At 43.5% G+C, this 12799-nt stretch overlaps 1 protein-coding gene across 2 annotated transcripts in view; it reads right to left on the bottom strand.

Annotated features, from left to right (window-relative positions):
- Positions 1-12799, bottom strand: part of TUBGCP2 (tubulin gamma complex associated protein 2) — a 39466-nt gene that overhangs the window by 7429 nt on the left and 19238 nt on the right. The window contains exons 11-16 of one of the 2 annotated variants that reach the window (XM_009275061.2): positions 12603-12775; positions 11081-11209; positions 9537-9657; positions 4775-4918; positions 4035-4163; positions 2987-3150 (exon numbers count right to left, since the gene is read on the bottom strand). In XM_009275061.2, the coding sequence (XP_009273336.1) occupies positions 2987-3150; positions 4035-4163; positions 4775-4918; positions 9537-9657; positions 11081-11209; positions 12603-12775 (860 nt within the window). The remainder of the gene's footprint in view (positions 1-2986; positions 3151-4034; positions 4164-4774; positions 4919-9536; positions 9658-11080; positions 11210-12602; positions 12776-12799) is intronic. The other variant, XM_009275063.2, reaches the window with a different exon arrangement.

A 12799-nucleotide genomic window follows, 5' to 3' on the forward strand; every position in this document is an offset into this window, starting at 1 on the left:
TGGACTAGATGACCTTTAAAGGTCCCTTCCAACCCAAACTATTCTATGATTCTATGAATTTCCAAGATGAGAAGGAGACCTCTGACTCCGGTCACTTCAGAAATGGAGAGAATCAGAGTTATCAGGACTGTGGAGAAGGGGTCCCCACCTACCTTCCTGTTTCAGGGACTGAGCATCAATCAACAAGGGAGATGAGAAGGAGACCTCTGACTCCGGTCACTTCAGAAATGGAGAGAATCAGAGTTATCAGGACTGTGGAGAAGGGGTCCCCACCTACCTTCCTGTTTCAGGGACTGAGCATCAATCAACAAGGGCAGTTCTGGTGGTAGGAAGATAAGCTCCTACCACGACAGGGAATGGAAGCAGGAGAGTTCAGAGCAGCAAGCAGTCCTGTGGCACTGCATTTCCTTTCAAATGCCTGTGAGTATCCCTGTCCTCCTTAAATAAGGAATACAATCCTACAAGGAAGAAGACATGTAATTCTCTACAGCATTGTGGGAGCTGGTGGGCTAGACTCCACTCCTGGAAGCACCCATGGTAACAGAGATGAGAGGTTTTAGTGTTCAACCTTGGTCTCAGCTGTGTGACCACGTCTCAGATAGAGCAGCAGATGCTAACACAGGAGGCCAGGGGCTGTGTAAATGCATGGTAGTTGCTGGTCAAGAAGTTATCAGAAGTAAAGGACAACTGGAAGCCCAGTCTCCTGCTAGAATACTTCACAAAACAGTGTTTGCAAAGGTTGGTACCAGGAATCCTGGACAGCCCTGTCAGATGTTGTTAGAAAAGGACAATGAAAGCTTCAAGAGAAACGGCACGAGGAGGGGACAACAACCTGCTTCAACAAAACATTCCTGAAACATTTCTCTCTCTGTTTTCAGGTGTAAGGTGCAGAGAGGTTACACCTCTCAACAGAAGTGTAAGGGTTATCAGCCATCTCTCTGTTCAGGTGTATGCACATCTCAACAGAAGTGTAAGGGTTATCAGCCAGCCATAAAAGACATCCAGTACAGAAGGGCAGCAAACAGAACTTAATGGTTGCAGGTTAATATTCTTATGGTTTTCCTGAAGATTAAGTTAAAGGATGAGAATGACCAACAAAAAGTACAGTTCACAAAGACCAAACAAAACAGAGGTGCAATAAGACTACACTTAAATAAAACAAAACAAAACAGAGGACAAAGCACAGTTAGGAGGAAGCTCAGAGTACCCTTTAGTCCTATGTGGTTAAAAAGAACTAAATAAGGATCTACTCCGTTCTGTACTAATTATGAAAGGGGTTGGGACATGAATCCCTACAGCACCAAGGGAAGAAAGAAAATGTATGTGATTAACCAGTTATCAGGCACATTTATGAACAAAATTACATATCACTGACAACTGATTCTAGCACACCTACCACTGAAATTCATTACAACTTTAGAGGAAAATATTCTTAAAAGTAGGGAGTACTCTTTGGTAAACCAAGGGCTTTCCTCAGAAAAAGATGAAAAGAAACACCTAAAAATGACCTTTATTTCTGGCTAGTCCTGTAAGAGCTGTTGACAATTGCTTACACATGAAAATAAGGCTACACACCAGCTTACATACAGCATGAAGAAACTAATGGATGTTTAGGATGGCTTTGTTTTCTGTGCCCTAGCTGACAGCAATGACAAAGAAGGTAAGTCTCAAGTGTTCTAAGCTCACACGCACCATAACAGTGCAAATGTGTCTAGTAGGCTTACAGACACAGAACAAGCACTTAAGAAAGTGTTGGTGTTGAAATATTTTATATTCATGAAAATCCTAACCTCTTAAAATTATGCCTATGCGCAATATATATCCTGCCTCTTCACTGGAAGAAATAAGTCACTGTAAAAATGAATTGTTTTTCATATGTGCCTAACAGTCTGCAAGCAGCATTTCTGAAGTGTTACAATCTTTGCCAGGTGTGAGGTGGCTGGTGACCAGCAGCTCTTACATGTGACTTCCACCAAGGTGACTCTGTGAATTAAGAGATGCCAACTCCTGACCCTCGCTTGCCTTCTTATTCTGTGGTTATATGCATGCCTCAGCTGAACATTTCCAATCTGCAGGCTGCTAGGTTTCATGGGTGCTTAACTCTTGAAAAATGTATTCCAGCCACAAACACTAAAAGCTGCTCCCAGCAGCAAACTCCATAGTTGCAGTTATTTCTGTTTTGCTCCTAAAGCGCTGGTAGCAGTATCAGAGCAAGAAGCATTCTGCTTGCACAGCACATGTGCTCAACTGGGGATAATGCTCCTAGAGCATTATCTGTGGTTCTTCAAAGCTAGAAGTACCAGGGCAGGTCCCTCCATGCTACACCAATCTATAACACAGATCTTAAAAAGCCCAGCAACACAAATATGTAATGCTTTTATAGCAAAAACAAATGTTAATCATTCCAAAGAAGGCCTTGTGCATCTCATTTTATTGAAAAAGAAACACAGAGGTTATGAACCTAGCAGCAAAACCTAGATCTCCTGATCTCTCTCTCTCTTCCTGCAGTATATCTTGTGTACCTGACTTTTAGGTATTACTGGAGGAATTTTGATTTCTAAGAAGCTGGTAAGTATGGGTGAGACCACAATAAAAACATATTAAGGGGTGCTTATTTAAATAAGTACAAGGTGCGAACTTAAAACAAAATAGCCACTTATGATCAATCCCTTGCATGGTTTTCTCATCTTGGAATACTTACACCGTATTCAGGAATCAGCTTATTTACTATCTACACAGTGAGACAATCCCCAAGAAAACTAACACTTGCATTACATTTACAACATTAATAGACAAATTTTACATAATTCAAAGGAATGTGGGTTTTTTTTAAAGCCTGGGGTTGAAATGCAAAGCAGTATTTCTTGTGATTTCAGTGTTTTCATTGATGGGGCAGACACGCACAGTTAAAACAGCAATTATTCTTCCTGAGCTGAACTTGTGAACCACAGGAGCGGAAGTTACAAAGAGAAAACTACTGGCTCACCTGTAGATGATGTTGAGCATGCTGTGCTCACAGTCATTGGTGCTGTAAATGCTCAGTTTGTCCAACAGGTCCAGCAGATGTGTTGAGAAATTGCTATCAAACTTGTTGATTGTTGCTTCAAAGCCAGATGTCAGGTGGAGGTTGTCAGCATGCTCTGCTAAAAGCTATCAAGACAAAGGCATAGTGGCCCCATGTGTCTGCTGATTTGCACTTGCCAAAGAGATGCAATTATTCCTTCCCTACTTCCTAACCTGCTCAAAAATACTGCCATAAAACTTAACAGTTGCTCAGCCACTAAAATAAGTCTTTCAAAACAGTTGCAAGGTCCTTGGTAGTTAAAAACCTTGCTATGCCTATCTGGGAGAACCCCAGAGTAGATCCCAGTAGAGTTGTCCTCAAATATATGCTGTCGTTATTTATTTTCAAGCAGGACAAAAAGCCAGTAAGCAAAAAGTGACTGTTGCCTCTAAGACAAGTTGTAACCTCTGGAGCACTCTGATTGCCTTGCAGTGTGTGGGACCCTACCGGCTGTGTGCCAGAGAGGGGCTTTCAGTGGGACAGGAGGCAGCCTGCTAACCTCAGAGCACGCCAAACAAATCGCTTAGTACATGTGCATCTAGATAGAGAAATATGGACAAGACAAATATCCCAGATGTGAAAAGGATGGGCTGCAAAGAGTCACACCTGACAGTTTATTGGCTCATCCATCACAAAATGCTAGTTCTGGAAATAAGAAAGTTCTTGAGTTGCAGAAAGCCTGTATATGGGTACCCACTGCACAGCTGAAAATACAACTAAGAACTTAAAAACAAGTGCAGGGACTGCTGTGGGAGACAGGGTCTTCAAAGCAGACTTTGAGAACACCATCAGCGCTCCACACTGCCCTCAAAAATGCCCACAATTCCACAAAGATTCTGCTTTTGGGGCCAGAGGTGCTCTAGAAACTAGGAAGGCCTATCTGCAAGAGGTAGGACAGCCACCCTGACCAGACCGCAACCCAGGCAGCATTCACAGAGGAAAGGGCCCAGCTGTCCATCCCATGTCCCACCTTGTTAGTCAGCTTCTTCTTCGCAGTCTCTTCAGCACGCTCCTCCTCTGTTGGTGGGCCCAGCATTGTGCCATGCTCTAAGGTGAGCCGGTCCATCTCGTTATCCAGCTTCATGCTCTGGGTGAACCTCTTGGAAGGGCAGAGGGTTGGGGAAATGGTTAGATCCCATTTTTTCAATTATGGCAAAGCATGAGGCTGACTCAGTTCTGCTAGCCCTGCAGCTAGCTAACTTGCATGAAAGCTAACTCTGAGATTAAATTTACAATGTTAATATAAAAAGCTCCCTAAACCCAAAGGAAGGTTGGGGGTTTTTAAAGCTATGGGCTCCCCGAGATGCTGGCTAGAGTGTGCCCATGGAGATCAGTCTCCATGGGTCCAATCACTAGTCCTGGCCTGACCCTCAAAAGAGCATGCTAAAAACTACAGAGCCCTACAACTTACACCTCAAATTCTGCTGCAGGACTGGCTGAAGAGAGGTAATTTGTTCGTATGAACCTGATCCCAACACTGAAAAAGAAGAGCATAGAGAATTTTGTGGAGGGAGAAGCCACAGAAACTATTTGGGACAAAGGATGAGGGTCTGAGCAGTCAAGCTCTAAAGCCTGCTGGCGAGAGGAAGAGAGGCTCTTCCACGTGCATCGAGGACAAGAGGGGTTGAGTTGAAAAAAGGGACTGTCATAGCTAGCTGGAACCCAAAGCAGCTGGCAGTGGCATGGTCAATACAGTGAGGCTGTACATACCTGCATGCAGTTTGTGAACATGACACAGACAGACATCAGCTTGGAGAAGATCTTCAGCAGCTCTGGGTTGGTTAGCATGCAGTCCTTCAAGCAATTATCCAGGAAGCTTGTGTGGTGGCTCAGGACATCATCAATATTAGATGCCTGTGACAGGATAGTACAATAATGAAAAACCAAACCAGGACTGCTGTGCTGCACCAGACCAAAGCTCTAACCCAGCATTCTGCCTCTGACAGTGACCTCTCAGACATGCTCTAGGGCATGTTGAGATACTTCTCATGTACCTTCCAGCTTCGAGAAACATCCTGAAATGGAGACTGTATTTGCATTATTGCATTCAACAGCCCTTCACAGGCTTTTTACCTTTGACTTGTCACATCACCTTCTCAACCAAATTATGCTTTCTTTAATCATCCAAACCCTCCACTGGAAAGGAGGCTCAGGATGGAGTTATCTGTTTTATGAACATGCACCTCCTTTGCTTTCACATCTGCTTGTCATGCCTACTCCCACCTTCACAATCTCAGTAAAGTCAACTACAATAAGTGGAAAAGAGAAAAATAAATCAAAGAACTTTAAATGTCAGTAAGTTTACGAGACTTAAAACATACAGGTTATTCAGAAACATGCTTTAGGAGCACAATAAGGAACCGGGACATGCAGTGTTGCAAGGATTCTGTAAGATTTTTGTCCAGCTCTCCTACTTCAATGGGCTGTTTTCAGTCTCCAGTTTTAAATAGTAGATTAAAAACCCCCTCTCACTCTGTACAATTATGGGATGTGCTGAAGCTGAGAACACAAGTCAAGCTTAGGAAAGAACCATAGGACTAAAATTGACAAGGTATCCACAATGCTCCATCGGGATCAATGCCAAACCCCCCCCCAACCTTTTAAACTAGTACAGAACAGGGAAAAATGCTGCTCTCTAATGCAATGAAGATGCTAGTTGTGTTGATGAAGACGATGTTGTGAAGATGAAGATACTAGTTATATTTTTAGGAAGAAACCACCTTAACTTCAAGTGGAAATGCACAAGAGAGAAGTCTGGCAAATAAAAAACCAGCGTAAGGCACTACATGAGACCAGTGAGGATCATCCTTTTCCCCCCTAAAATGCAAATGAAAGGAAAAAACTACCCCAGTCTGTAGGCTATGGAGGTTAAAGCACCAGTTCTGCATCCATCCTGTTTGGAAATAAATGATGCTTTTATTTAAATCAAGGAAGATTTTACCCAGTAGTTGGGGATACGTCATCCCTGGTGAGCAGCTCTTTTAAAGGACTGCATAACAAAGTGGTTGCTGAAACAGCTTCTTTAGCTGGCAGTGTTGACATGTTCAACTCACAGGTGCCCATATCACAATGCCTAGAGCCAGACTTTTCCTGCCCCGGCACTGGTAGAGGGCATGCTCCATCTTCCAGAGATTTAAAAGCCTTGAAGGACACTGATGAGGATGGGAGGCAAACATACATTTGGATTATGTCTCAAAGACTTTGCTAACTTGCCAAAAAACTTTCAGTTTCAGGTGACGACTTGCGTACATATTCATATCACGGGCATCCTTGAGTCGTTACTACTGCACTATTACTTGGAGAAGCCCTTCATGTACAGAGCAACGGTAGAAATGCTCTACAAAATGCTGCAGCAGCCCACAAGGTTTCAGAAATGAAGAAGCGTATGGTGAAGGCACAGACAGATCTCCTTCTTGCCATACAGCCATGGAAACACTTTTCCCCAGTGCCAGCAAAGTCACTTTATACCTGCTATCTCAACATCTCTGGCAGGCTAAAGAGGCTCACAGATGTTCCACAGTGAGGGAAAAATTCTGCCCACTTGGGCTATCAAAAAGGTTTGGTCTATAGATGTTTCTTGGGAATGGGCTCCTCCGAGAAACAGTATAAATTGGCGAATTCCTTTTTGGAACCGAAATAAAAATGCTTCAACACTGCTATATCTCTGAAAAAGTGGAGAAACTCAATGGCTGAGAGCCAAAGCAGAGAGGGATCTCAAAAACTCTGGAGTCAGGAGATTGTCTCTTCTGAACAGGGGATGCCATCAACACAGACTGCGTGCCTACTGCGTTTAACAGTCCCTTCTAGAACATCTGGAATCAGCAGACACTGAAAGGAAGCACTACCTGAAATCAGTATGGAAGAACCCGGGACAGGATAAATTGTTCAAGTGCCTCAATTCAAGTAAAGTAAACTGAGTATTGTATTTTGCAAACCTAAACTTACAACAAAATTAAGAAGCAAGTACAATTCTCTTAGATCATCCAGGAGCTTGACATACAACCTCTTCTTCTTCAGAAGTCCTCACCAAGAATATGCAGAGATGCTCACAATCCTAGATCTGATACCTCCTGTGAATTCTCCAGGAAAAAGGATGACAGGGCATCAAAAAGTGTTGGTTAGCTGACCCCAGAACAACTGCCCAGTACACAGTAGAAACTAAGACAGGGTCAGTTGATGTTGAAGATACACAAGGCTCATCAGAGAGCTACCAAGAGAGCTGCTGTGGCTTAATGCAGATTGCAGAAGGAGTGTTGGGCTGTTTGATACATCAGATAAATGTTTTTCATGGTGTAAGAGGAAAAAGATGCGCAACCAAGAAGCATCTGATCACAGGATGACTACCAGAGGGAAGAATAATAAGGTGATGTACATCTGCCTCCTGTTCTCTCACAGTAGCTGGGGCACCAAGCTACTAACACCAGCCCCAACACAGCAGCACCACAGTGGGTAAGGAAGCTGAGAAGGACCATGAGGAATGTAGTGTCCCTTTGGATAAGGAAAATGACTACAGCCATCACAAAGGTTATGCTGCAAAATAAGCAAGCTTGAGGAATGGATCACTGATCATCCGCTCTAATTAAACACAAGTTCACTGCCTGGCACAACCCTTGCCTGTGCCAAGTGCCATACGCCAAGACAACCGTCATACAAAGCTCAGGGATTGCACTTCCTAAGGGCCTTCTCAAGTTGTCTCCTGGCATGGAGAAGATGGCAGCAGGTCAGATTCCCTCCCTTGGGAAAGCCCTCCAACACTACTCCACCAAGCTTTGTACCCTCAAGCACTTTCACAAGCCTCCACGTCACACCCCAGCCCATGCAACGCATCCCTGCAGCTTCATGCTATGAAAACAGCTACAATACAGCGCTCCCCACACTGCTGCAAAGACTTGAAACTCGAAGAACACAAAATGATTGTATGTTAGGACCACACAGGACCCAATGAGACATTTGCTAGGTAATGTAGAGCAGACAGCCTATGTCTCTGCCCTTGTTTTAGGCAGCAGTACAGAAGTAACTCGAGATGCCATCTCTCCTCTCTTTTTCCTCCCACAAAGACTTGTTTGTATGCCAGAAACCAGCAGAATCCAGGCAGGACCACTGGTGCTGAGAGGTGAGGCAACCAGTGCCCTGGCTCCAGCACATGTTCCTAGGGAACAAAGAAGCTATGGGCTGGGCCCAGGCTGATGGCAAGGAAGACAACATGTATTTACAGCATTGCTGTGGCTTTCACTAGATCTGCCAGTGCTCAGGCACCATCCTTCACTTGTCTAATGAACTTCCACAGTAACTGTAAGCCCCAAAAGTCTAGATCTTTACCACAGTCAGGTAAAAAAGGAAGGGAGAGAAGGGTTTGCTCTACACAGGCTGAGAATAACTCTTGATCTGTTGGTGACAGATTTTTTTCTCTGTTGTTGAGGATGGAACCAACAAATCTGACGTGAATGAAACCAGACATGAGAAGACCTTTATGGGCTTCCTGAACAGACTGTTCTGAAAGGTAAACTCCCAATGACTTCTCATTCTTGGTTTAAAACAGGCAGGTGGGACATTAGCTGCGAATGTGTTCCTCTGTGAGATAATAAAGGCATCTCACATGCCCTTAGGAGATAAAAACTGATTCTTGCAGTTTTTGCTAGGGCAGAGTTAACTTCTGGAGAAGTCACTGGCTTGGATTAGTGAACCAGAAATATTCTGTAACACACCTGGAAAATCCCACCGCTCACAACATTACATCAAGCATTGGAACAGGCTGCCCAGGGAAGTGGTTGAGTCACCGTCCCTGGAGGTATTTAAAAGATGTGTAGATGTGGTGCTTAGGGACATGGTTTAGTGGTGGACTTGGCAGTGCTACGTTAACAGTTGGACTTGACGATCTTGAAGGTCTTTTCCAACCTAAACGATTCTATGATTCTATGATACCACTGGAGTGGAAAAGTTCGCCAGCCTTGCCCACCTGCAGTGGGAATATACATGTGGAATAGTCACCTGTATAAGGAAGGCCCTGTTTTATAACAGATAGTCCTAACATGCCAGTCCTTGGCAGCTTCACGAAGAGAAAGCACAGACTTGGCTTTTAAGAGCACTGTAAGTCAGCCAAGGAATCAACTGAAGATTGATTATGATCTTTGCACCCTGCAACCTTCTTCCTTTTCCATAGTTTTCTTTCTTCTATGTAAGGCTATGTTCAGCAGAACACCACCTTTACATAACAGGGTGCAGAGTATGAGCTGGGCATAGATAGGAGGATGCTGCAGAGGAAAGGGATATATGATTAATAAAGCAGAAAGGTGATGTAGAACAGCGGCACTCTTTGCAGTATGATAAGAACAACAGTTCCCAGATACTTCAAGTGCCTCCAACAAAATGTTTAACAGTCACCTGCAGTAACTGAAATTAGGCATTTTTTCCCTATATTAAATTTGTTAACTTCAGACTTCCATTCCAACTTCTCTCAAGCACACACACTCACCAACTTCAGGTTCTTCTCAAGAATGTGCCATGTTGGCTCCATCACTTCAAACATCATGTAATACTGGATATTCTGTACAAAATTCAGCATCCGCTGCCGCAGTGTGAAAGCACCAGCAAACCTAGGGGAGAAATCACACCCACGCAACTTAGAGCTAGCAAATGCCATAGAGAATTATCACCAGGCTTGCACCTAGCACAAGCAGAGCTAAATATTTCTGTCCTAGCAAATTCACTGCTGCAGTGCGAGAGGGATTATAAAGTTAATGCAAACCACCTCTGATTATTTTCCATGTATTCATATGGCTTTCCCTCAATTACTAGAGTCAGAGTTTTGAACCTATCGTAGACTGGACAATTACTTTGAATATTTGCTTATAGACAACTAAAATTTTAATATTATATATTAAAGCAATTTTACTATCTAGTGAGACATGCATTTGTTAGCAGGGCAAAATATAACAAGATAAATGGTTCATGTTTCTTTCCAGCTTCACTTGTTAAATGAACACTTTGAAATATTCTATGCCTTGCATCAATATGTTCAGAGGATCCAAATATTTAATCAAATCACCTGCTACCTAGGGTACTTAATGCAATTTCACCTTAAAAATGAATGGTGGGATTATATAGAGGTTCTTTCAATGTTAATTTATCCAAGCTCTGTGATGGCAAACTAAGAACTGACTTCAGCAAACTGGGACAGGTCACCGGAGAGGTGGGGAATACCCACCCTAGGGGTTTTCAACCACGGCTGCCCTGTCCCCTGCTGATCACAGTCATCCTGTGAGCTGCAGGTTGGACTAGATACCCTCACAGGTCTCTCTGCTAATACCTCTACAATTACAGGAGAACCAGAGCTATGGTCATGTTGGCTGACGTCAGCGCCAAGGCACTCTGAGGTTACCTTGTGACAAGAAAGTGCCACTGGCAAGGCAGAAGGTACAACCTCACAATGCTGGGATCTGCCTCAGTCTCCAAACAGGCACCTCCAACACCTGGAGTGCAGATCCAAAGATGAAAATCTACCCTCACAGATGGAACAAGACAGAATGATTTCCTAGGAAAACACCCCACCAATTTTACCTTATTCAATTTGTATCACACCAAAACCCCAAACATTAGCCAAGCTGTGTGAAGGTCACGAGTCCTTGCTAGTGGTCTGGCCAGAAGAGAAGGATGTTGCTTTTAAACTACTGGGGCCCTTACTAATCTTGCTGACACTAAAGTAGTGACCATGACGATATGTGCACAGATGTCCTCTGCTGTAACTGTTCAGTGTAGAATGAGCTAACCCTAAAGACCATCTCTTCCTTTTCAAAACTTCATGCCAACAAAGAGGAACGAGCCAAGCAGCACAAAAATTACTGAGCAGACGCTTCCTACTGACACCTAAAATGTTATATTTTGACACCTCTCAGCCCATAAGAAATTTGTAATGATCTTTTTCAAGTCAAAATTATCTGTTCCGTGTCACGACATATCTAACTAGCAAGAAGGAAAACCAAACCTTCACATCCAATCTAGCAGAAAAAAAGGCCATACCACTTAGCTGAGTGCAGGGAGAATTGCTTGGCCGTCTTATTGCTGATCCAAACGTTGCACAACTGTCTTTCCACATGTTTGCAATAGAACATGTGTCTGAAAAGCATCTGGTATCTTGTCAGTGCTTTCCTGGAAAGAAAGGAGAAACCCATCCACATTAAGCCCTGTTCTGATTGACAGACTAAGCTGCGAAGGCTGAGGCTGCTCAAAGGCAAAGAGACTTTACACAATATGTTCCTTACGCCTTCAGATGCACACAAATCTGCACTGAAACAATTTGAACCAAAGAAAAAAAATCACATTTGTAACCATCCCAAAGAATTTCTCTCCAAGGAGTCCCTCCTCCATATTTCCTGCCAGCGGGTACATCACCAGCCTCCTTCTTCAATTCCCTCGAGCTACCTGCAGAAAGGTCACCCACAAAGATGCTGGGACGGAAGCCTGAAAGCCTGCAGTCATGTACCCACTGCACTAAGACTGCTACGATCACCAAAACGATTCGCCAGGATTCTCCAAAAAGATGAAGAAAAAGCTGTAACCAAGCTACAGGCAGCATTACCCCAACAGCAATGCACTGTCAGAAGCAGATGGGGATGCTTATTTATAGCTTCAGGGACTGGATTCAGGTCTGCATTCAGATACTTCAGTGTAGGTGTCTACAGAGCTCCAGTCGATACAGTTCGTGAAACCTTACCAAACAGTATTTTCACTTCCATAGCTACCATCAGAGCTAATACACTCAATTTGAAAGAAAGAGACATAATTTCAAAAGCATCATGTCATTAGAAAAGCCCCACTGTGTAAACTGATTTTTTAAAGGGGAAATTAAAGGACAAACCAATTGTTGGCATTTAACAATTCAACATCTGTCACCCTGTTCATGTAACACTGCTTCTCCCATTTGCCCTGGCTCACAGCAGCAGGTTTGCCAGTGTTTCTCCAGGGAAACAGGAGGCAAATCCTTGCAGAAAAATGAACCATTCAGTCCCTCATAACTCAATTAAATGCAAAATAGCTTGCTATAGCAATTCTAGCAACAGCCTGTATCCTTCTAGTTTGCAACTAGGGATACCAGAAAGGGCGTTTTTTTCTGCTCTCCACATTTGAGAAATGTTTGATTCTTGCATGGAAACCCTCTTGTGAGAGTTCATATTCTCAGGGGAGATTCTTCAGAAAGCCATAGACAAATGAAAACTGGGTGACCTGTCACAAGTAAAACCAGGGACCAGGCTGAGAAACCATCCTTTGACCTATGTCTTCCCACCATTTGAAATGAAAGTTTGACTTTCCAAGCGTGCCTTAGACACGGTCTAGTAGGGCTCTACTGAAGAGACAATCCATATTCCATAGTCTACAAGTGGAGCAAGCAGGGCTCAACAACCCCAAAGCATACCTTACTAGTCAGCAACTTAAAATGTCACTTTAAAGATACAGGCTTTCCAGTATTTTGCTGTGTGGAAACGTGCTTCAACCCCACGCAAAAGCTTCTGCCTTTTTTTCCTTCAGTGGATTGATACCTTACCTGTTTATAATAAGGGACAGAGGCCACTTAACAATGTAGTCAAAGGAAAATGCTTCCAGACCGCTCAGAGTGAGCTCTGTGGGATCTGCACTGATAATGGCCTTCTCCTGTTTTGTTTCTATGGCCAATACTCTCAAGAGCTGTGTAATGAGGTCATGGGGCATCAAGTCAATCTATAAAGGAAGAGCAGGAAAAAA

This window comes from Aptenodytes forsteri, unplaced genomic scaffold (assembly GCF_000699145.1).
Source record: "Aptenodytes forsteri isolate BGI_AS27 unplaced genomic scaffold, ASM69914v1 Scaffold320, whole genome shotgun sequence".
NCBI classification, from domain to species: Eukaryota; Metazoa; Chordata; class Aves; order Sphenisciformes; family Spheniscidae; genus Aptenodytes; species Aptenodytes forsteri.